This window comes from Manis pentadactyla, chromosome 9 (assembly GCF_030020395.1).
Source record: "Manis pentadactyla isolate mManPen7 chromosome 9, mManPen7.hap1, whole genome shotgun sequence".
In the NCBI taxonomy this organism is placed as follows: Eukaryota; Metazoa; Chordata; class Mammalia; order Pholidota; family Manidae; genus Manis; species Manis pentadactyla.
The window spans coordinates 43,938,775-43,963,009 of NC_080027.1; the positions used below are offsets into that span (position 1 = coordinate 43,938,775).

Here is a 24,235-nt window from a genome sequence, read left to right on the forward strand (position 1 = left end):
TTTATACCTTTGTGCTCTGAAGAGTTGGTTGGTAGAATTTCAATCTTTTGGAATTTACTGAGGCTCTTTTTCTGGCCTAGTATGTGGTCTATTCTGGAGAATGTTCCATGTGCACTTGAGAAGAATGTGTATCTTGTTGCTTTTGGGTGTAGAGTTCTATAGATGTGTATTAGGTCCATCTGTTCTAGTGTGTTGCTCAGTGCCTCTGTGTCCTTATTTATTTTCTCTCTGGTGGATCTGTCCTTTGGAGTCAATGGTGTGTTCAAATCTCCTAAAATGAATGTATTACATTCTATTTCCTCCTTTAGATCTGTTAGTATTTGTTTCACATATGCTGGTGCTCCTTTGTTGGGTGCATAGATATTTATAATGGTTATATCCCCTTGTTGGACTGAGCCCTTTATCATTATGTAATGTCCTTCTTTATCTCTTGTGACTTTCTTTGTTTTGAAGTCTATTTTGTCTGATACTAGTACTGCAACACCTGCTTTTTTCTCCCTATTGTTTGCATGAAATATCTTTTTCCATCCCTTGACTTTTAGTCTGTGCATGTCTTTGGGTTTAAGGTGAGTCTCTTGTAAGCAGCATATAGATGGTTCTTGTTTTTTTATCCATTCAGTAACTCTGTGTCTTTTGATTGGTGCATTCACTCCATTTACATTTAGGTATGTACTTATTGTATTATATCGATAGGTATGTACTTATTGCCATTTCAGGCTTTACATTCGTGGTTACCAAAGGTTCCAGGTTACTTTCCTTACTCTCTAAGATTCTAACTTAACTCACTTAATATGCTGTTACAAACACAATCTAAAGGTTCTTTTCTATTTCTCCTCCTTTTTCTTTCTCCCTCATTTTTTACATATTAGATATCAAATTCTGTACTTTTTGTCTATCCCTTGATTGACTTTGGGGATAGTCAATTTAATTTTGCATTTGCCTCACAATCAGCTGCTCCACCCTCCCTACCTTGGTTTTACTACCTCTGGTGACAGCTATCCAACCCTAGGAACACTTCCATCTATAGCAGTCCCTCCAAAATAGACTGCAGAGATGTTTTGTGGTAGGTAAACTCTCTCATGTTTTGCTTATATGGAAATTGTTTAATCCCTCCTTCAAATTTAAATGATAATTTTGCTGGATAAAGTAATCTTGGTTCCAGGCCCTTCTGCTTCATGGCATTAAATACATCATGCCACTCCCTTCTGGCCTGTAAGGTTTCTGCTGAGAAGTCTGATGTTAGCCTGATGGGCTTTCATTTGTATGTGATCTTATTTCTGCCTCTGGCTGCTTTTAACAGTCTGTCTTTATCCTGGATCTTTCCCATTTTAATCACTATGTGTCTTGGTGTTGTCTTCTTTGGGTCCTTTGTATTGGGAGATCTGTGGATCTCTATGGCCTGACAGACTATGTCCTTCCCCAGATTGGTTAAGTTTTCAGCAATTACCTCCTCACAGGCACTTTCTATCCCTTTCTCTCTCTTCTTCTTCTTCTGGTATCCCTATAATGTGAATATTGTCCTGCTTGGATTGGTCACACAGTTCTCTCAATATTCTTTCATTTTTAGAGATCCTTTTTTATCTCTGTGCCTCAGCTTCTTTGTATTCCTCTTCTCTAGTTTCTATTTCATTTATTGTCTCCACTGTATCCAAACTGCTTTTAGTACCCTCCTTCGTGCTCTTCAGTGATTGGATCTCCAACCTAAATTCATTCCTGACTTCTTGGATGTCTTTCTGTACCTCCATTAGAATGTTGATGATTTTTATTTTGAACTCCCTTTCAGGGAGAATTACGAGGCCCTTATCATTTTATTCTTTCTTGGGAGTTGTATTAATAATTTTACTCTGGACAAGGTTCCTTTGGCATTTCATGTTTGTATATGGTGCCTTCTAGTGTCCAGGAGCTGTAGTCTCTGGATCTGCTCAGCTCCTGAAGCAATGTCGGGGGTCGCAGGGGAGCCGTACTGGTGCCTTTGGGGTAAGAAAGAGCTGTTCCCTGCTTCCTGGCTGCTGTGCCTGTCTCACTGCTTGAGCCAGTGGGCCAGGCACACAGGTATAAGTTTTTGTCCCAGAGCAGCCGGATATGGATCCCTGCTTTCCACAAGCTGCTGGAATCCCAGTCTCCCCAGGAACTCTGCCTGTATTAACTTTCCAACCTGATAGTCATGCGAGTCTTATGAAAGCACCATGAAATTTAGGTTTGTGCTCCCAGAGTAGAACTCCAGAGCTAGGTATTCAGCAGTCCCAAGCCTTTCACTCCCTCACTGTTCCATTTCTTTTCCTGCTGCCGGTGATCTGGGGTGGGGGTAGGGCTCGGGTCCTGCGGAGCCACAGCTCTGGTATGTTACCCTGTTCGCTGAGGTCTGCTCTTTTCTCCAGGTGTGTGCAGTCTGACGCCGTCCTCTTTCCTGTTGCTCTCTTAGGATTAGTTGCACCAACTATATTTTCTAATTGTATCCAGTTTTAGGAGGAAGCCTCTGTTTCTCCTCTCATGCTGCCATCTTTCCAGATACTCTTCAGTGTATGCTTGTATTCTTACATTATGTATGCTTTGAAAATTTTTTTCCCTGTCTAGTTGATTTCAAGCTGCTTGAGATTCAAATTTCATGGCTCCCAGATATTCAAAGATTAATATAGCATTGTGCATGGTTGATTATATTAGTCTGATCAAGGCATTTTATATGCCAGCTGCACTTGATACAAGACACACTAGAGCTAAGTAATAATATATGCAGGAAGGACAGTTGGTATAGCCCAAAGATCAAAAGTTTTTAAATACTGCATATCTGAGATATAATCAGAGCTCTGCCACTTATTAGATGTGGCCTTGAACAAGCTGTTTATTGTTTATGCTCTAATTTCGTCATCTGACTAAAAAAACCCCACAACTCTTATAATTCTGAATGAGAATTAATGTCATAATTTAGTCCTGAATCTAATTCATACTAAAAAAGGACCAACGTCATTTCTTCCCTTTTGGGTGGAAAGCTTTGTGAGTCCACTACAAATTAAACATATTTGTGTTTGTTTCTTTAATTGAAAACAACTAAGATTATTAAACAACTTAAAACTATTGCCATTATGAAAACAGGATTTGAAAGTTCTGGTAACTGTCTCTTTAGTTAGAAGAAGGATGTGCTAGATAAAATATATTTCTTTTGTGGCCATCAGATTTTATCTTTTTCTGGAGTGGATGAACAAAGAAGGTAAGATTTATCTAGCTATTGCTAAGAACCCTAAAGCAACACACTGCTTCCATAATAAAAATACATTTTTGTGAAAAATTTCTCTATCAATGGAGATTTTCAGATAGTGTGTGAATGATCCTCTGTAAGAATGGACAGTTTTCATGTGGCAGATTAAGAACATCACAGCAGACCTAAGTACCACTGGCAGGGATGAATGAGAGTTATAAGGAACAATTGTCAGCAATAAATTTATTTGTATTAACTTGAAGTAACGACACTAACCATTCACTGCATATAGAGTGTTAAGACATCACATTCCAAAGAATATTATTATTGGCAGATGCCATCTGTGGCTATAATTATTTTCAATAGGGGATGTGAACTGACAAATGAATGGTTACTGAGATATTTAATTATTGAATATATCTGAGTACTTTCCTTTATATGACTTATCATTCTATACCTGTAACAAATCTACCTTTTTACTGGAGCAGTATCTGGAATGGACTAAGAGTCTTTTCACAGTGGAGCAGGGACCAAAAGAGAAGCTAACCTCTTCAGTTATGGGAAGAAACTGCTGTTGGACAGAATATAGCATGTTGTTTTGGAAAGGAAGAGATGTGTACTGTGTTTTCTGACTCCTGTGAATATCTATAAATCTCTGTACATGTTTGCCAAGGTGTTTTGGCTACCTTGTAATCTCTAGAGAAAAACCTAATTCACAAAATTAAGAATAGACTGTGTGTTTGAGAGCTGCTATGATATTCTTCTAATCGTATCTAGTACATAATGTGGGTAGTACCCCTGGAAAATAATTATTGGTGAGAAATAATAGAGAACTTTGGAGAGGAGGTAGACACTGAAGAATCACTTATGATGGAGGTGAAAGAAAGTTGGCTTTGGCAAATTCTATTTTCCAGGCATGGTTATACTTGTATCTTCCATATCACATACTCTTCTGTCATGTGATCTTGCCACTCTACCATCACAAATGAACTCTTCTTTATACCTTTCCATAAGTTTAAGACCCTGCAACTACTATGAACAGATCATGGATACTTATAAATGTTTATTTCCATTAGGATTATTTTCCATGATATATAATTTGTATCAATGAAATATATGAAACATAAGTGTGAAAGAAAAATCATTAAATCAACCAAAATCTCTGGGTACCTATTTTTGCACATCATTCTTAAGAATATATGCCTAAATGAATTTTTACTTCATTTGAAAAAAATGCTTCAATTTATGTTATGTGCTGCTATTAAACAATACAATTAACAATGAAGTGTTCTCCAATTTTATTACTTGCATAAGCTTTGGGGAGGGTTCTGGTCATGAGGGTTTCATAACAACTACATTCTAATGGAAAGAACATGCCCGAATTACATTCCCACACTGCCTGAACCCTTCTGTTGTCTGGTTCTTTCTTTCCCCATGAGGCCCAGATCTGGCAGGAATTACCTGTACCTCCAGCCTAACATGATTTTCAATTCCATATGACAGGTCTCCTGTCAACCTCAGGTATCAACCTCATTCTCCGTGACAGTGGAGGATCCGCAGCACCCACTTCCGCATTTGTTTGGTCCGGGCCCCATAAATCAAGGGGTTGACCATTGGAGGCACAAGGAAGTAGAGATTATCAATGATAATCTGTAGATGGGGAGCCATATGGTAGCCTAAAATCTGGGCCAGGACAGAGAAGACCACAGGAGAATAAAAGAGAGCAATAACGCAAAGATGAGAGCCACATGTGCTGAAAGCTTTGCCCCGTGCTTCCCAAGAGGGTATCTGAAAGACAGCACCAAGAATCAGCCCATAGGACAGAATGATAAAAAACAGATCAAACCCCACAGATGCTACAATGACCATGAGGCCATAGACAATGTGGTTAGAGATGTCTCCGCAGGCTATCTGCACTACGGCCATGTAGGCACAGTAAGAGTAAGCAATGATGTGAGTTTGGAAGCTTTCCAGTCTTTTCACCAGGATGGGTGCTGGGGTGAGCACGGTCACCGCTCTTGCCAGGACAGCCAGTGCCATCTTCGCAAGCATGGTGTTGGCAAGGATGGTTGCATATCTCAGAGGATGCCAGATTGCCACAAATCTGTCAAAAGCCATGGCCAGGAGGATCCCAGACTCCATGACATAAAAGGAAGGGATGAAAAACATCTGTGTAAGGCAGGCGTTGAAGCTAATTTCTTTGGCATTCATCCAGAAGATACCCAGCATGCGGGGCACAGTGACGCTAACCAGGGACAGGTCAACAATTGACAGCAAGGCCAGCAGGAGAAACATGGGCTCATGAAGGCTCTTCTCTACCCAGATGATGCATAAGATGGTGGAATTCCCAATGACTGTAATGACAAATCCCAAAAAAAAAGGCACCGAGAACCAGCCATGGGAAGATTCCAGGCCAGGAATTCCAGCCAGGACAAATACCAAGGGCTGAGGAATGGAATTGTTGCAGGAGGGCATAACCTGGGCTCCTCAAGGTATGATTCTAAAGAGAAAGAAACAAGGGGCGTTTTGAAATCACTGCATCATTTGCACCTCAATTCTAGCTATGATAGTAGTTTAGAGTGATAGTCACACTTACATTATATAAACTAATGAACAAATGAATACTTCAGCTACTTGGAGTTAGGTGGGAGATAACCCTAGGCTACTTTTCTGTACAAGAGGGAGAGCAGTCTCCAAGGATAAATTCTCAATACAAGACATGTCAACTCCATAGTTTAGATTCTCCTGTGGCTCTGATCCTTTTTCAATGTGAGCCGCCCTGTAAAATTGTTTCCCAGATACAGAACATGGCAGGAGGCCCAACATTTTGAACATTACAGGCAAAAAGCGGGATTAGGACAAGCTAGAAAGCAAGGTTTTCATTCAAGATGAAGGAAGAATTTCATCATCCCAGGCTCTCAGTATGTGAGATTGGCCTTGGTATGTTGGGTTCTTCTTGGCATTATTTTGACAAGACCTAAGAAATCTGCTGCTCTTACAACTGAAAAGCATGATGTTATTCTCAAGAAATATCTGATATTTTGGATGACAAATGTGGAATCTAAAATGCCTTAGTAGACAATACTTTAGTGTCAAAGTTTCAGATTTTCAGTAAAGTGTGGTTGGGGAGTGGGTAAAAGTGAAGTTGAAATAATAGTCTTCTCTTTATGTATATGTATATTTATGTGTTTTTGTATGTGGAACACAGTTTAGAGTTAAATGGTAATACATATTTCTAAAGAAATAAGACTACAGTATTTGCTTAGTATTTTAACCTATGTAACTATTTTGAATAGAAATACATATTTACAAATTTACAAATTATTTGATGAAAGCTACAGTGTAAATAATATCCTCAATAAATAAATTAAAAGTAGAAGCCACACAAGTATATAATAAATACAAAAATAAGATATAGGAATAGAATAAGACTTTTGTTATTAATATGGTTGAAATTAAATTTCACTTTAAGGTTTAGACTCCACATTTTGTTGGAAACATTCCAACGATATAATATTTAAAAAAGATAACCACAGAAGTTTCAATGAGAACTTAAAGGATGAAAAAATGTAACACAAAGTTGCTTTAAAAATAAAAGTATAGTAATATTAATATTGTGTCCCTTTTTTGTTTTACCTATTGATGAACTTGATTATTTGTATTTTTTGCTAATTAACTTACTCCAAATATTTAAGAATCCAAAACAGAGTGGTATATCTACTAAAATACTCCTGTAGCATTTATAAATCATAAATCAAATTATTGATATCTAAGTATTTCATATATCAACTGCGTGTAGTAGAAGTCACACCATAGCTAAATGATAAGCAGTTATTTTAGGAGATAACTTGTTGAGTAAAAACAACGAGGTCTTTGAGATAACACGTCTCTGATACAGTCTCAACCTTGCCACTTATTTTATGTGATTTGACCAAGTTATTAACACTTTGAGTGTCATTTCCTCATCTCAAAAATGGGATGAGTCTTACCTTTAAAAGCTAGCTGTGAGGATTCATCATTAAATGCCAACATTATATAAAACATGCAAAGTTCTCTGACTCATTCTCTGAATGTTTTGGTGTTCTAGAAATTGAAATTTTCTTCTTTTTCTATGAAGTACAAAGTTTAAGTGAGATATGCAAAAAATAATGCTCTTTTTGATTTGTTTGTTTCTTGAAACTAGGGTAATGAATAGTTTTGAATTGACACCATAAGGAGGACTATCTGGTGATCCTGGTAATTTTGTCCTCAGATGTTTTTAGATTCATTATGTGCTAGAGGGAAAAAAATATTTAGTGTCAACAGAAATAGAAACCTGGCCAAATAAAGAATGTCAAAAAAATTTAATGTATATTTTTAAATAGTTCAATAAGGATAACAAATTTTATCATAAACTCAGACATAAAACACAGTCCTGTGAAACCAGAAGCTCACTGTCAGTGGGAGCTTTCATGTAGAAACTGAATGCTCATCTATCAAGAATGCCACGGATGAAAATTAACATGTGGTGGTAACCTTAGGATATGATTAGATAGTAAGATATTATTAGAGCTTTAAGCAACAGGGTAAAGGTTTGTCTCTCAGGAATAAATGTCAGCAACAACTATATCAACATTAATTAGAAGAAAAGAGAACATCAATTTAGATATTAACAGTTAGAAAGATGAACTTACTATTTTCTAAAGAATGTGGCTGGGCATTCTAAAGATTCTAGATCACAGCTGTGGCCTTACAAGGGCTGGTGACTGTGGTATTTGGATGAAAAGATTTGACAATCTCTTTTTCCTACAAGACTTTTCATCCCAGGGGGTTTCTATTCTTTTCCTTCCCTTTTTTCTCTATTTTCCTAGAGTAGTACCTGTAGATGGGCAGTGGATCCAGTCTCAGGGGGGCTGGTATCAGCAAAGCAACCATCCACTGGAGGAAATGAGAAGATCTGTTGATGTCCAGAATAAGATGGAGTGTCTGTGCTGGAGGAAGATTTATGCTGGCTTCTCCTAGCCCTCACCGGTCCCTAGTGGCCTCTTTGTTAAGCAAAGTGCTTTACTTAGCTCAGATATTCTGGGGAACAAATCCTAGAGGCAATTAATTGAACATGGCATATGTGAAGAAGAGCAGATGTTTAGAAGCACTGTTAACCTAACTGTTGATGGGTTGCAGGAGGTGGAATGGTGTAGCTTAGGGCCTCTAGGGAGAGTAGTAAGGACCAGAGAATCGTTTAGGAATGAAATTAAAGAACACCTGGAGTAATAGAAGGAAGAGCTGCTCACAACTATAATTATATACACATTGCTATAGTTTGCTGTAAAATCAATAGTTTAAACTGTTGTAATATCCAGTGATGCAGGGGTCTCCATAAGCAAAACTTAAATTGAAATTAGGAATCTTGATTTCCTAGATTTAATTAGCATCCACAAAAAACTGGAAAAAAATATATGTACTAAGTAAAATCTTAATTGACTAAATGAAGACCATTGTTTGGTAAATAAGACATATAAAAAGAAACAGAGGGGTAAGACTAAAGTAGGAGCAAGAGAAGAGCCCTAGAAAAAACTACTGCATAATACTAGGTTTCAGAAAGATTCTTGGCAGAAGTCAGAAACTTAAATTGAAAGGGGGAGAACTGTTAAAAACTATTTTGTTGTTTGTCAAATGTAACATCCTGAATTACTGGGCCTTGGTTTGTACACTATTAGTCCTCCAGTGACTGGCAAACTGTAGGTCTTCAAATATATATATATTTTTAATAAGGAAACTGAATCTCTATTTCTAATCTATTTCATAAATTAATATATATATATATTTTGAGAGGGCATCTCTCATATTTATTGATCAAATGGTTGTTAACAACAATAAAATTCTGTATAGGGGACTCAATGCACAATCATTAATCAACCCCAAGCCTAGTTCTCAACAGTCTCCAATCTTCTGAAGCATAACGAACAAGTTCTTACATGGTGAACAAATTCTTACAAAGTGAATAAGTTCTTACATGGTGAACAGTGCACAGAAACTTTCAGTTTTGATCACGCATTATGAACTATAAACAGTCAGGTCAAATATGAAAATTCCTTTGATTTTTATACTTGATTTATATGTGAATCCCACATTTCTCCCTTATTATTATTGTTATTATTATTATTATTTTTTTTAATAAAATGCTGAAGTGGTAGGTAGATGCAAGATAAAGGTAGAAAACACAGTTTAGTGCTGTAAGAGGGCAAATGTAGATGATCAGGTGTGTGCCTATAGACTAAGTATTAATCCAAGCTAGACAAGGGCAAAAAAACATCCATGGATGCAGAAGATTTCTCTTAAAACAGGGGGGTGGGGTTCTAAGCCTCACCTCTGTTGATCCCCAATTTCTCACCTGATGGCCCCCCTGCGACTGTGCCTGCCTTAGGTTGTTCCTCCTTTGAGGATTCTTACCGGTCTCTGGCTAACCAGTCATCTTCCGAGGCCATACAGGGAAATGTAAAGTTGGTAAGTGAGAGAGAAGCACTATTGTTTGAAAAGGTTGGCTTTTTACTTCTTTGCAGATTTAAGCCCTGTGGCTTTTATGCACAGCATTTGTCTTGATGTATCTTTACCACTTGGAAGAATTATGATACTCGGTTATTTCATTATGAGGCATGAATTCTACTTAAGGGTTGTAATTAGGAAAGAAGAAGAAAAGCTATAGAAGTAGCAGACGAAAGAAAACATGGGAAGATTGATTCTTTCTTTGACATATCTTCTTGTAGAGTAACATAAGCATGTATAGGTTTTAAACTACTAATTAAATTGCATACACACATTAACATAATAGGAATACAGCTACATAACCAAAGCAGACCTACAATTACCAGCCATCTCCAGTGAAACCAAAAAAACCAGATAGGCACCCTAGGCATTTGTGAAAATTTATCAATGATATGATGTATATTGTCTAACTGAATTTGAATAGTTTGAGAAAAATCAGACAAATTAAAAAAACACATTCCTGGGAACTGTTCACATCCCATATGTTCTTTTAACAGTAGATAGTCTGTAGTCGCAAGATTTTGGAGTGCTGCAACTTGCACTTCTCCTAATTCTTGGTTGAGTTCCAACAGTATAGATCCAGTCAAATCTGTTGTTTTACTGTATGCACAGGCCAGCTTAGATATCTCCTTCTTCATTCCCATGGCAAGTCCAGGAACCAGTGGGATGAATGCAGCTACAACTGCAACAGCGCCAGGATCTTTGTTGAAGATTTTGATGTTCATCTTCTGGAATGACTCTTCCAGAGAATGTTGATGTTGGAAGTTCTTCGTCATATCGTATATTAATTCATTTTCTGGGTAGCCAAATTAGGTTTGATCCTCTATATAAACACAAACAAACCCTTTGAACCCACTTTGATATGCCCTTTATATCATTGTGAAGAACTTATTGGAGATCACCACATAGGAACTGCTTTTTTTTTTTTTAAGAGAAAGGAATATTATCAGAAAAATGTACTTCCATAGCTGATCATCTGACACCCTTTAAATGATCAAAACTAAGGATATTTAAAGCATGCTTTAATCGTTGATTTACAGTTAGTTTTATCCTATCAGGGAGTAATCCCCCTTTCCTTTCCTTTGTTTTTTTTTTTGTCATTAATCTACAATTACATGAAGAACATTATGTTCACTAGGCTCTCCCCTATACCCCATAAACCTCTTTACAGTCACTGTCCATCAGCATAGCAAAATGTTTTAGAATCACTAATTGTCTTCTCTGTGTTGTACAGCCCACTCCTTTCTCCCCCACCATTATGCATGCTAATCATAATACCTCCTTTCTTCTTTTCCCCCTTATCCCTCCCTACCCACCCATCCACCCCAGTTCCTTTCCCTTTGGTACCTGTTAGTCCATTCTTGGGTTCTGTGATTCTGCTGCTGTTTTATTCCTTCAGTTTTTCCTTTGTTCTTGTACTCCACAGATGAGTGAAATCATTTGGTATTTCTCTTTCTCTGCTTGGCTTATTTCACTCAGCATAATACCCTCTAGCTCCATCCATGTTGTTGCAAATGGTAGGATTTGTTTTCCTCTTATGGCCGAGTAATATTCCATTGTGTATATGTACCACTTCTTCTTTATCCATTCATCTACTGATGGACACTTAGGTTGTTTGCAATTCTTGGCTATTTTAAATAGTGCTGCGATAAACATAGGGGTGCATCTGTCTTTTTCAAACTTGAGTGCTGCCTTCTTAGGGTAAATTCCTAGGAGTGTTATTCCTGGGTCAAATGGTAAGTCTATTTTGAGCATTTTGAGGAACCTCCATACTGCTTTCCAAATGGTTGAACTAATTTACATTCCCACCAGCAGTGTAGGAGGGTTCCCCTCTCTCCACAACGTCACCAGCATTTGTTGTTGTTTGTCTTTTGGGTGGCAGCCGTCCTTACTGGTGTGAGGTGATACCTCATTGTAGTTTTAATTTGCATTTCTCTGATAATTAGTGATGTGGAGCATCTTTTCATGTGTCTGTTGGCCATCTGTGTTTCTTTTTTGGAGAACTGACCGTTCAGTTCCTCTGCCCATTTTTTAATTGTGTTATTTGTTTTTTGTTTGTTGAGGCGTGTGAGCTCTTTATATATTCTGGACGTCAAGCCTTTATCGGGTGTGTCATTTTGAAATATATTCTCCCATACTGTAGGGTTCCTTTTTGTTCTATTGATGGTGTCTTTTGCTGTACAGAAGCGTTTCAGCTTAATGCAGTCCCACTTGTTCATTTTTGCTGTTGTTTTCCTTGCCCGGGGAGATATGTTCAAGAAGAGGTTACTCATGTTTATGTCTAAGAGGTTTTCGCCTATGTTTTTTCTAAGAGTTTTATGGTTTCATGACTTATATTCAGGTCTTTGATCCATTTCGAATTTACTTTTGTGTATGGGGTTAGACAACAGTCCAGTTTCATTCTCCTACATGTAGCTGTCCAGTTTTGCCAGCACCATCTGTTGAAGAGACTGTCATTTCCCCATTGTATGTCCATGGCTCTTTTGCCGTATATTAATTGGCCATATATGTCTGGGTTAATGTCTGGATTCTCTAGTCTGTTCCATTGGTCTGTGGCTCTGCTCTTGTGCCAGTACCAAATTGTCTTGATTACGATGGCTTTGTAGTAGAGCTTGAAGTTGGGGAGTGAGATTCCCCCTACTTTATTCTTCTTTCTCAGGATTGCTTTGGCTATTTGGAGTCTTTGGTGTTTCCATATGAATTTTTGAATTATTTGTTCCAGTTCATTGAAGAATGTTGCTGGTAATTTGATAGGGATTGCATCAAATCTGTATATTGCTTTGGGCAGGATGGCCATTTTGACGATACTAATTCTTCCTAGCCATGAGCATGGGATGAGTTTCCATTTGTTAGTGTCCCCTTTAATTTCTCTTAATAGTGATTTGTAGTTTTCAGGGTATAGGTCTTTCACTTCTCTGATTAGGTTTATTCCTAAGTATTTTATTCTTTTTGATGCAATTGTGAATGGAATTGTTTTACTGATTTCTCTTTCTATTGGTTCATTGTTAGTATATAGGAAAGCCACAGATTTCCGTGTGTTAATTTTGTATCCTGAAAATTTGCTGTATTCTGATATCAGTTCTAGTAGTTTTGGAGTGGAGTCTTTAGGGTTTTTTATGTACAATATCATGTCATCTGCAAATAGTGACAGTTTAACTTCTTCTTTACCAATCTGGATTCCTTGTATTTCTTTGTTTGGTCTGATTGCCATGGTAGGACCTCCAGTACTATGTTAAATAACATTGGGGAGAGTGGGCATCCCTGTCTTGTTCTGGATCTCAGAGGAAAAGCTTTCAGCTTCTTGCTGTTCAGAATAATGTTGGCTGTCCGTTTACATATATGGCCTTTATTATGTTGAGGTACTTGCCCTCTATACACATTTTGCTGAGAGTTTTTATAATGAATGGATGTTGAATTTTGTGAAATGCTTTTTCAGCATCTATGGAGATGATCATGTGGTCTTTGTCTTTCTTTTTGTTGATGTGGTGGATGATGTTGATGGATTTTCAAATGTTGTACCATCCTTGCATCCCTGGGATGAATCCCACTTGGTCATGGTGTATGATCCTTTTGATATATTTTTGTATTCGGTTTGCTAATATTTTATTGAGTTTTTTGCATCTACATTCATCAGGGATATTGGTCTGTCATTTTCTTTTTTGGTGGGGTCTTTGCCTGGTTTTGGTATTAGGGTGATGTTGGCTTCATAGAATGAGTTTGGGAGTATTCCCTCTTCTTCTATTTTTTTGGAAAACTTTAAGGAGAATGGGTATTAGGTCTTCTCTGTGCATCTGATAAAATTCTGAGGTAAATCCGTCCAGACCAGGAGTTTTGTTCTTGGGTAGTTTTTAAATTACTGTTTCAGTTTCTTTGCTCGTAATTGGTTTGTTTAACTTTTGTGTTTTTCCTTGGTCTGTCTTGGAAGGCTGTATTTTTCTAGGAAGTTGTCCATTTCTTCTAGGTTTTCCAGCTTGTTGGCATATAGGTTTTCATTGTAGTCTTTAATAATTCTTTGTATTTCTGTGGAGTCTGTCATGATTTTTCCATTCTCACTTCTGATTCTGTTGATTTCTGTTGATTCTCTTTTTCTCTTAATAAGTTTGGCTAGAGGCTTATCTATTTTGTTTATTTTCTCAAAGAACCAGCTCTTGGTTTCATTTATTTTTGCTATTGTTTTATTCTTCTCAATTTTGTTTATTTCTTCTCTGATCTTTATTATGTCCCTTCTTCTGCTCACTTTAGGCCTCATTTGTTCTTCTTTTTCCAATTTTCATAGTTGTGACATTAGACCATTCATTTGGGATTGTTCTTCCTTCTTCAAGAGTGCCTGGATCACTATATACTTTCCTCTTAAGACTGCTTTCACTGCGTCCCACAGAATTTGGGGCTTTGTGTTGTTGTTGTCATTTGCTTCTATATATTCCTTGATCTTCTTTTTAATTTGCTAATTGATCCATTGATTATTTAGGAGCATGTTGTTAAGCATCCATGTGTTTGTGAGCCTTTTTGTTTTCTTTGTAGAATTTGTTTCTAGTTTTATACCTTTGTGGTCTGAAAAATTGGTAGGTAGAATTTCAATATTTTGGAATTTACTGAGGCTCTTTTTGTATCCTAGTATGTGGTCTATTCTGGAGAATGTTCCATGTGCACTTGAGGAGAATGTATATCCTGTTGCTTTGTGATATAGAGTTCTATAGATGTCTATTAGGTCCATCTCTTCTACTGTGTTGTTCAGTGCTTCCATGTCCTTACTTATTTTCTGCCCGATGGATCTATCCTTTGGGGTGAGGTGTGTGTTGAAGTCTCCGAAAATGAATGCATTGTAGTCTATTTCCCTCTTTAGTTCTGTTAGTATTTGTTTCACATATGCTGGTCCTCCTGTGTTGGGTGCATATATATTTAGAATGGTTATATCCTCTTGTTGGACTGCGCCCTTTATCATTATGTAGTGTCCTTCTTTATCTCTTGTGACTTTCTTTGTTTTGAAGTCTATTTTGCCTGATATTAGTACTGCAACCCCTGCTTTCTTCTCTCTGTTGTTTGCCTGAAATATCTTTTTCCATCCCTTGACTTTTAGTCTGTGCATGTTTTTGGGTTAGAGGTGAGTTTCTTGTAAGCAGCATATAGATGAGTCTTGCTTTTTTATCCATTCTATTACTCTGTTTCTTTTGATTGGTGCATTAAGTCCATTTACATTTAGGGTGACTAATGAAAGGTATGTACTTATTGCGATTGCAGGCTTTAAATTCGTGGTTCCCAAAGGTTCAAGGTCAGCCTCTTTAGTATCTTACTGCCTAACTTAGCTCGCTTATTGAGCTGTTATATACACTGTCTGGAGATTCTTTTCTTCTCTCCCTTCTTATTCCTCCTCCTCCATTCTTCATATGTTGGGTGTTTTGTGCTGTGCTCTTTCTAGGAGTGCTCCCATCTAGAGCAGTCCCTGTAAGATGTCCTGTAGAGGTGGTTTGTGGGAAGCAAATTCCCTCAGCATTTGTTTGTCTGGGAATTGTTTAATCCCGCCATCATATTTGAATGATAGTCTTGCTGGATACAGTATCCTTGGTTCAAGGCCCTTCTGTTTCATTGCATTTAATATATCATGCCATTCTCTTCTGGCCTGTAGGGTTTCTGTGGAGAAGTCTGATGTTAGTGTGATGGGTTTTCCTTTATAGGTGACCTTTTTCTCTCTAGCTGCCTTTAAAACTCTTTCCTTGTCCTTGATCTTTGCCATTTTAATTATTATGTGTTTTGGTGTTGTCCACCTTTGATCCTTTCTGTTTGGGGTTCTGTGTATTTCCGTGGTCTGTTCGATTACTTCTCCCCCAGTTTGGGGAAGTTTTCAGCAATTATTTCTTCCAAGATACTTTCCATCCCTTTTCCTCTCTCTTCTTATTCTGGTACCCCTATAATACGGATTTTGTTCCTTTTGGATTAGTCACACAGTTCTCTTAATATTGTTTCATTCCTGTAGATCCTTTTATCTCTCTCTATGTCAGCTTCTATGCGTTCCTGTTCTCTGGTTTCTATTCCATCAATGGCTCTTGCATCTTATCCATTCTGCTTATAAATTCTTTCAGAGTTTGTTTCACTTCTGTCATCTCCTTCCTGTCATCTGTGATCTACCTCCGGACTTCATTCCATTGCTCTTGCATATTTCTCTGCATCTCCGTCAGCATGTTTATGATTTTTATTTTGAATTATTTTTCAGGAAGTCTGGTTAGGTCTGTCTCCTTCTCTGGTGTTGTCTCTGTGATCTTTGTCTGCCTGTAGTTTTGCCTTTTCATGGTGATAGGAATAGTTTGCAGAGCTGGGACGAGTGACGGCTGGAAGAACTTCCTTTCTTGTTGGTTTGTCGCCCTCCTTTCCTGGGAGAACAGCGACCTCTAGTGGCTTGTGCTGGGTAGCTGCGTGCAGATAGGGCTTCTGCTTCCTGCGGAGCTGCTATGGAGTTTATCTCCACTGTTGCTGTGGGCGTGGCCTGGCTCGGGCAGCTGCTCCAAAGTGGTGGAGTCGCGTTGGAGTGGGAGCGGCCAGGAGGCTATTTATCTCTGTGAGGGGCCTCCGTGCTCCCTGCTGCCCAGGGGGTTAGAGTGCCCAGAGATCCCCAGATCCCTGCCTCTGGAGTAAGTGTCCCACCCTGTCCCTTTAAGACTTTCAGAAAGCACTCGCCAAAACAAAACAACAACAAAAACAAAAACAGAAAGGAGCTGCTTGCTTTTCTTTGTCCTCAGGTGCCAACCTCAGGGACCCGCTCACTGGTCTTGCTGCCCTGTTTCCCTAGTATTGGGTTCCCTGTCCCTTTAAGACTTCCAAAAAGCACTAGCAAAGAAAGAAAAAAAAAAGCCGCTTTTCTTTGTTCTCCGGCGCCGGCCTCAGGGACCCGCTCACCGGTCTTGTTTCCCTGTTTCCCTAGTATCCAGGACCCCTCTGTGTCTGTGCTCTGTTGCGGATGGGTGGGGCTGGGTGTTCAGGAGTCCTGGGCTCCCTCTCCTTCGGCGCTCAGACTCCTCCCCTCCCTCCAGGAGCTGGGGGGAGGGGCGCTCGGGTCCCGCCAGGCGATGGCTTGTATCTTACCCCCTTCTCGAGATGCTGGGTTCTCGCAGTTGTGGATGTGGTCTGGATGTTGTCCTGTGTCCTCTGGTCTCTATTCTAGGAAGAGTTGTCTGTGTTATATTTTCATAAATACATGTGGTTTTGGGAGGAGATTTCCACTGCTCTACTCACACCGCCATCTTGGCTCCACCGGTCTTCAAATATTTTTATATGAATAAATGCACCAATCACACACAGGCTTTCCATCAATCATATACTCTAGAGTCTAGGCCTAGAATGTAATTGCAAAGTCTACCTGTGAGCTTGTGAAAGTCTTTATTAAGTCATGTCTTACAGCTTAAAGTATATTCAGGCTTCTCTAATCAATGTAATTATTTCCATCATGATTGTTACCAACCTGGATCAAGTTATTATATCATTTGTCTTATAGAAGAACCTCCTAAAAGGTCTTCTGCATTCATTTCTTCCATTTTTTGTTTCAACTCATTTTCTCCATTGCAGTCACAATGATATTTTGAGAACACTAAACCTGACTGTGTCACATCTGTGCATAAAATCTTCATTGTCTTTCTCATTTTTAGGATAAAAATGAAAGTCCTTAGCATCCCCTACCCACCCCTGCATGCTACCACTCCAACCTTAATCAGCCATTCTTCACTTCATTCTATATTCCAGCCCACCAAATGGATGTCCTTCAATTCTTCAAATGTATGACACCACATCCTATCTCAAGATCCACACACCATCACACATCCTGTTCTCTCTCCCTGTAATGTCACCCCCCTCATTTCATGACCCCTCTTTCTTTCCAGCTAGTTAATGATCATTCAGCGTTGGAATAAATGCCATTTTAAAGGATGCTTTCCTTGATTCTCCTAAACCAGTTCAAAACCCTTGTTATGTGCCCTTATAGAAATTATGTGTTTGAGCATCACTTGATTATTTTCACCTCCACCAGAATGTAAAATCCCTGAGACAAGAACTTCTCCTTTGCTCACTTCTCTGAATCTAGCATAATATGACACATTTTAGCCACTTCATAAATAAATTTTTTGTTGTATGAACATATGAATAAGCTGATATCCTCTCTCCCTTGACTGGAATTCAGTGCACCATTATTGAAGATTTAATTTTGTGGTTGTTATTGTTAAACATTTCCAATCTGAGATGCATTTAGATAATTTTTAAGTGCTAACTTGTTAGCTCATAGTTCCAGACTTAACATATGAACCACCCTGATACTTGTCAGGGAATACATTATAATTAAATTCCATGATTCACAGGATTCTAAATAAAATATATATATATATATATATATATATATATATATATATATATATATATATATAGTGAGAAGGTCCAGACTTAACAAGTCATCTGTAGGGAAAAATCACCATAATGGCAACAGTCCCAAAGTTTAGATTTCTCTAGTTGTCTTCTTTTTAGACTGGGAGAGAGCCATCCCAACTACCATTGTCATTCTTCTCCATTATCTTACAAAAAGATCATTGAAACTTATGGTTTTAATTCATGTACCTTAATTATACCTATCACATGATTAGGAGTTCTAAAGAACATGACACATTATTTCAAACATCTTATGGCTTCACTTATTCCTTGAGAAACATTCATTGAACACACATATTCATAGGACACTAGGAGGTGTTAGGGATAAAAAGTAAATAGAAGATTGTCTTTGAACATGGAATTAAGTTCTTTAATGGTTGTTTAAATAGAGACTGTACCACTTAACCAATATGTGACACTGACCAAATTATTTAATCTCTCTGAGTCTAAATTCCTCAACTGTAAAGTCAGTCCAACAATCTGGTCATATAATTATGTAATTTAAATTACATATGTGTATACATTTACATGTATATAAACATGTCATACAAAGTCTGGCATATAATAAATACACAAAACTATACTTGTTATGATGATCCACAATGTGAATTAATATTTTTGTTAAAGGCTTACTGTGTGGCAAGAGTATAAGGGTCTTATAAACTTTCACCCATTTACTCTTTAAAACTCTATGGGGAAGGAAATCCTAGAATCCGCATCCTAGTTTGTTATAAGGCCCAGAAGTTTCATCAGCTTGCTTGGGTGCACAAAGCTGGTAAGTGACAGAGGTGAATGATGAGCCCAGAACTCTGACTTGTGCCAATGCACTTAACCTCAATGTGTGGTAAGAGTATAATTGGCAGAAAGCATATTAAGAGTTAACTACAACATATCATGACATTTCTAACAACAGTGGTAGGGAGAATTTTTAGTTAGTTTGACTTGAGGAAATAAAAACCTTTTTGGTAAGTTGGGGGAGTTTAAACAAGAGCTCTATCTTAAAGAATAATCTTCCCAGGTAGCGAAAAAAAAAGATGGGGCAGAAAGGAACATTCTAAGCAAAATCAGGAGGATATGAAGTGACCTATTATTTTAATGAAGGTGGGTGTCCTCAAGAATAGGACAATGAGTGCAAGGGATATATAATGATAATCATAAAGTTTTGCTTTGCCATCCTAGAGCTTGCATGGGTCTGACTCAATCAAGGTTTTTTTGGTTTTTGATTTTTGTTTTCAATTTCTAGCAGAGTAATTATTATCTCAATATGGAGGATGCATTGGACATAGTAATTACAAGCTAATGCTTTTGAAAATATCAGTGAAAACTATTGAAATAGCCCTACTGGGAAATGATAAAAGCTTGAACAATGGTTTGTAATAGTCTATGGAAGAGGAATGGAAAGAAACAGCCCAGATATTTACCTCTAAGAAGGTAACAGACTACACAGAAAGAAATTAGTAAAAAACAAAAAAAAAAGAAGGTACAAATAGAACTTTACAGATAGTAAATCACAAAAAAGAGATTAGTTCAATGAAATTCAGTATGTATTTGTTGAGTGCCTCTGGAGTAATTTCCATTTTGTACAAGCCAAGAAGTGAAGGAAAGAGACATATATTTTAAGGAGGAAATATTCTAGATTTCTTCCAATAAAATATTCATATTCCTTTTAATAATTTAATTATCAGCGTCACTAATAGCATAATCACTAAAAATGTTGAGGTATGTGTAATAATAGACTTTCTCCTTTAATAAGGGAATGTGATTTCTGAAGACCAGTGTATCTGAATCTAGCTCAGTGGGTTTGTCTTAGCTCTGGGCAAACTCCTAAGGATGTAGCATCAAGCAAAAAGTTATTTTTGTTTTCAGGATATTCTGTGATGAAGGTTTAAAGAGACCCCAAGGTAGTTCAGGTAACAATACAAGAGCAGGTACAAGTTATTCTTTGTGGAGAGAGAATATTTTATGAGCAATGCAATGTTTAAAAATCTGTGGACTTGATTATTATATTGTTAAACTTCTCCACATTTCTGTTTGAGAACTTCTTGTGTGTCAATTCTTGTGAATACAGCATATATTTACTGCATTCAGTGGACATCAACCCTGTTTTATTGCTTCTTCTGTGGAATATTGACAGTCAACATTAATTTTTCTGTTGCAAATACTTCATTTAGATTTTTTTGAGGTTAGCATGGGTTTCTTTCCTTTTTTAATCATTTACTACTTGAAAATAAGCTATTAATTCCAGTTACACCACAGAAGATCAGTAGCCACAAGGAACAGAAGGGGATCCATTTCTAATCCATCAAGTTCTAAAGAAATTCCTTAAAATCCAAGTGCACACAAAATATATTATGCCTTATAGTTTAATTAGAATTGGGGAATTTTTGCTATGTATAATTTCTCTTCTCATTAAAGTCTGATAAAATGTCTGATTTCAGTATGAGAACATTTCATGTCAGTTATGAGAAAGGGATCAATTATTTGCACACCTCTCTTCCTATTCTGATACCATCTCTGTAAACAATTTCAGCAGAGTCAAGCAGCCTTTACCTTTAGAGAACTAAGGACATAGTCTCGAATTTTCTTGGTCCTAATACCATAAACAATGGGGTTAAGAAAAGGTGGTACCAGAAGGTACATATTAGCAATGAATATGTGAATTTGAGGTACCACATTGTGACCAAAGCGATGAGTCAGGAAGGTAAAGACAGCTGTGGAGTAGAAAACAAGGATGACACAGATGTGAGAGCCACATGTGCCCAGAGCTTTAAAACTTGCTTCCCGTGATGGAAGATGAAAGACTGCACGGAGTATTAGGACATAAGAAATAACAATGAAAAAGCCATCACAGGAACCGATGATAGAGGCCACACTGAGACTGTAACGCTTGGTGGCTCCTGTGTCCACACACGCTAGCTTCACCACAGCCATGAACTCACAGTAGGTGTGCGCAATAATTCGAGTCCTGCAGTAGGGCAGCTGCCTGAGGAGAATGGGATGTGGGGAAAAGAAGGCCACTCCCCGGAGTACCACAGAAGCTCCCATTTTGGCAATGCGAGCATGGGTGAGAATGGTGGTATGGCGCAGTGGATGACAAATGGCCACATAACGGTCAATGGCCATGGCCAAAAAGAAGCCTGATTCCATAGCAGTAAAGCTATGGATGAAGAACATCTGGGTCAAGCAGGCATCAAAAGCAATGTCACGGGCTCCAAGCCAGAAGAGACAGAGCATGCGGGGCAGTGTAGATGTGGAGAGGACCAGGTCTGTGACTGAGAGCATGCACAGGAAGAGGAACACAGGCTCATGGAGGCTGCGTTCTGTCCTCACCACCACCAGGATGGTCACGTTCCCCACCACAGCCACCAGGTACATGGAGCAGAAGGGAATCCCGATCCAGACGTGCAGGTGCTCTAGTCCTGGGATGCCCAACAGCGAGAAGGTATTTGGAGATATTTGAGATTTGTTAGCTGGTCCCATTGTGCTACTGTGGTCTGTCTTTTGTGAATGGAATTGTCCTTTTTAGGGCAAAAATATTCTGCCAAGATCATCACAACCAAATCTGGCAACAAAGTAAAAACAAATCTAGAAGATCCAACACATCACATTAGAATGTTGTAAGTCAGAGTGAAAAAACCTTAGTAATACTAGGCAAAAACTATGCAACCAGGCATGGGGTACTTATAGCAAATCAACTCATGAATCTCATGAATTTGTTAAAAACAAAGCAATATAAAACAACCCCTGACTTTGTTAACATCTATGTATGATAAAACTCAGTACCACTTTTTGAATTCACAATTTGACTTATCTGTCAAATAATGTAAGAGGAATGGAACTTAGAATTCATCTATACCAATTTCCTTCTTAATGGCATCCTGAAATGTAATTTTTTAGCTGATGTTTGAGTACCATCAAGTATGGTTTACTAATTTCTTAGACAGCCCACTACATATTTTTCCAGTGGTGTCATAGAAGCAATCTGCAGGAGTTTTAAGACAAGACTGGCCTATCCTATGTAACTTTACAGACTCAACTGTCTTCTGCATAGAAGTCATCACAAAATCTGTGGTTAACAGTCATGACTCCACTACATTCACTCTGTTGCAGAGAAATATTTCCAATTTATATGCCCACTTATTATAAGCCTCATTTTCAAAAATCCTAATTTTCTACCTCAACTCTTCTGTACGTTCTATGCTCTGTTGTTGACCTTTATTGCTTGTACCTGAACATACTAGTAACTACAGTGATCCCATGCACTGGAGATCTCTTTTGACTTATACACTACTAGTGTCATTTCAGTTCATATCATTTTTTATATGAAGTTAGGAAGGAAAGTCATACTTAGCTGATCCTTACAAGAAAAAGACATTTCTCTGGAATCTTTGTATACATTAATTTTTACCTAGAAAAGCAATGCAAACTAAATATTGCTTTTCTAATTTTACCAGCTAGGAAATAGAAGCCCGGAGTGTTACAGATAATGTAGTGAGAGCACAGAAAGAGTGGCCAGGATACCAGAATTCTAACACAGCTTTATAACTGTGAAATCCCCACTATTTTCATTATGCTATACTCATTATTGGTTGTCCCAGATGTTAAATTCATAATCAATTATAACCTACTAACATGTTACATAATTTTAAAGTCTGATTTTTCAAGACAGTTTTAAACAAATGCTTAAAAAATTAGCCTTTTCATTGAAAATTGAAAATCTGTATTGTATCATTACAGAAAAATCTTAAAAATAATCATTATCACTTGAAAAAAAATGATTACTAAGCATTTATCAATGTTTACATCCTGAATACAATCAGTATTGTCTGTGGATTTTAAAGGTATGTATTCTATATCCAGTCCAAGCAATTAAAACATAATTTTGAAGTAAGTATAAGCCAATAATAAGATTATTTTCATCATCCTATAAAATTGTGTTTATCCATCTAACATACTCTGCATATTTTTTCATCAATTATAAATGGATCTGTTAAGTATGATAATAAGATTACTCCATTGTAACTTATAAAGTCTAGTCAAGTATGTCATTAAACTGGAATATAACTTACATTATACAGTATTTGGGGAAGAATTTTCAACACATTAAACTGACTGCATATTTGATTAAAAATATTCCGAGTGTTACTTGGAAATCTTCTCAGTCTGACCTGGGCTTTATAAAATAATTTATATAATACTTTTGATTATAATGATATTTAGCTCAGAAGAAAAGTTCAGTAACCTTAAAATGTATGTCAAGTATTAATAATAGTGCTATCGCCTCTGTTTTTTTCTCCCATCTGATTATTTTCATTATCATAGACTCCTCTTATGTCCTTTTATTAAATGTATATTTATCCCCTTAGTTGTCTTATATATACTGATTATATCTTTTTCCCCAGTTTCCTCATCTGTAAAGTGGATTAAACAAGAGGTTGTTGGAAGGATTAAGTTAATCAATACATGTTAACAATTTAAAATACTCTCATACAGACCAAGAATTAGGAAATAAAGCCCTGGGATTTGGCCATTATTCCATAGGTAATGTAGCTACAGTAAAGCACCAAAGCATGACATAATCAAATTTGCATTTTAGATGACAAAATCAGTCATTTTTCCAAACTTTTCAACCAGGTACTCTTTGTTTACACTCTGTGGGGTAACACCAAACTTCTATTTCCCAAATATACCTGCTTCTTTGTAAGACTATGCCTTTTTCACATATACTTCTCCACATACTTTGATGATGCCTTTTTCACATACAATTTTCCTCTCCCTCTTTCATTCATTTCTCTTTGTAAACTACGGCTCTTCTTGTAATGTCTGTGTCAAATGTAATCTACTCTATGATTTTTGCTGGCTTACCTCACACAGAAATTTGCAGGTTACTCTTTTGTGCTCTCATTGCATCTCTACATATTTTTACATTTACTTTTATAGACTTTGTATCAAATTGTGGAGTATTGCATTCATAAACAGATTATTGTGACTCCTATCTCACAAGATGAAGTTCTCCTCAGTAGAGCACAGCTGGATATTGCCATGACCCAGTCCAAAGACTGGCATTAGATGGTACTTACTAACAGAATACTGCAAATGGCTGCTCAGCTGCTCAATCTG

General features: G+C 37.5%; 2 protein-coding genes across 2 annotated transcripts; both read right to left on the bottom strand.

Moving 5' to 3' along the window:
- Window positions 1-4,723: 4,723 nt before the first annotated feature.
- Window positions 4,724-5,668, bottom strand: LOC118912120 (olfactory receptor 52K1-like). The gene has a single exon (XM_036884918.2). It carries the CDS (start codon window positions 5,666-5,668, stop codon window positions 4,724-4,726), a length of 945 nt encoding a protein of 314 aa, XP_036740813.2.
- A 14,982-nt stretch (window positions 5,669-20,650) lies between these two features.
- Window positions 20,651-21,595, bottom strand: LOC118912181 (olfactory receptor 52D1-like). Its single transcript, XM_036884973.2, has one exon. It carries the CDS (start codon window positions 21,593-21,595, stop codon window positions 20,651-20,653), a length of 945 nt encoding a protein of 314 aa, XP_036740868.2.
- Between the last annotated feature and the right edge of the window lie 2,640 nt (window positions 21,596-24,235).

Excerpts from the sequence above, each read along its gene's own strand:
- LOC118912181 (XM_036884973.2), bottom strand. The coding sequence starts at position 21,595 with ATGGGACCAGCTAACAAATCTCAAATATCTCCAAATACCTTCTCGCTG.
- LOC118912120 (XM_036884918.2), bottom strand. The coding sequence starts at position 5,668 with ATGCCCTCCTGCAACAATTCCATTCCTCAGCCCTTGGTATTTGTCCTG.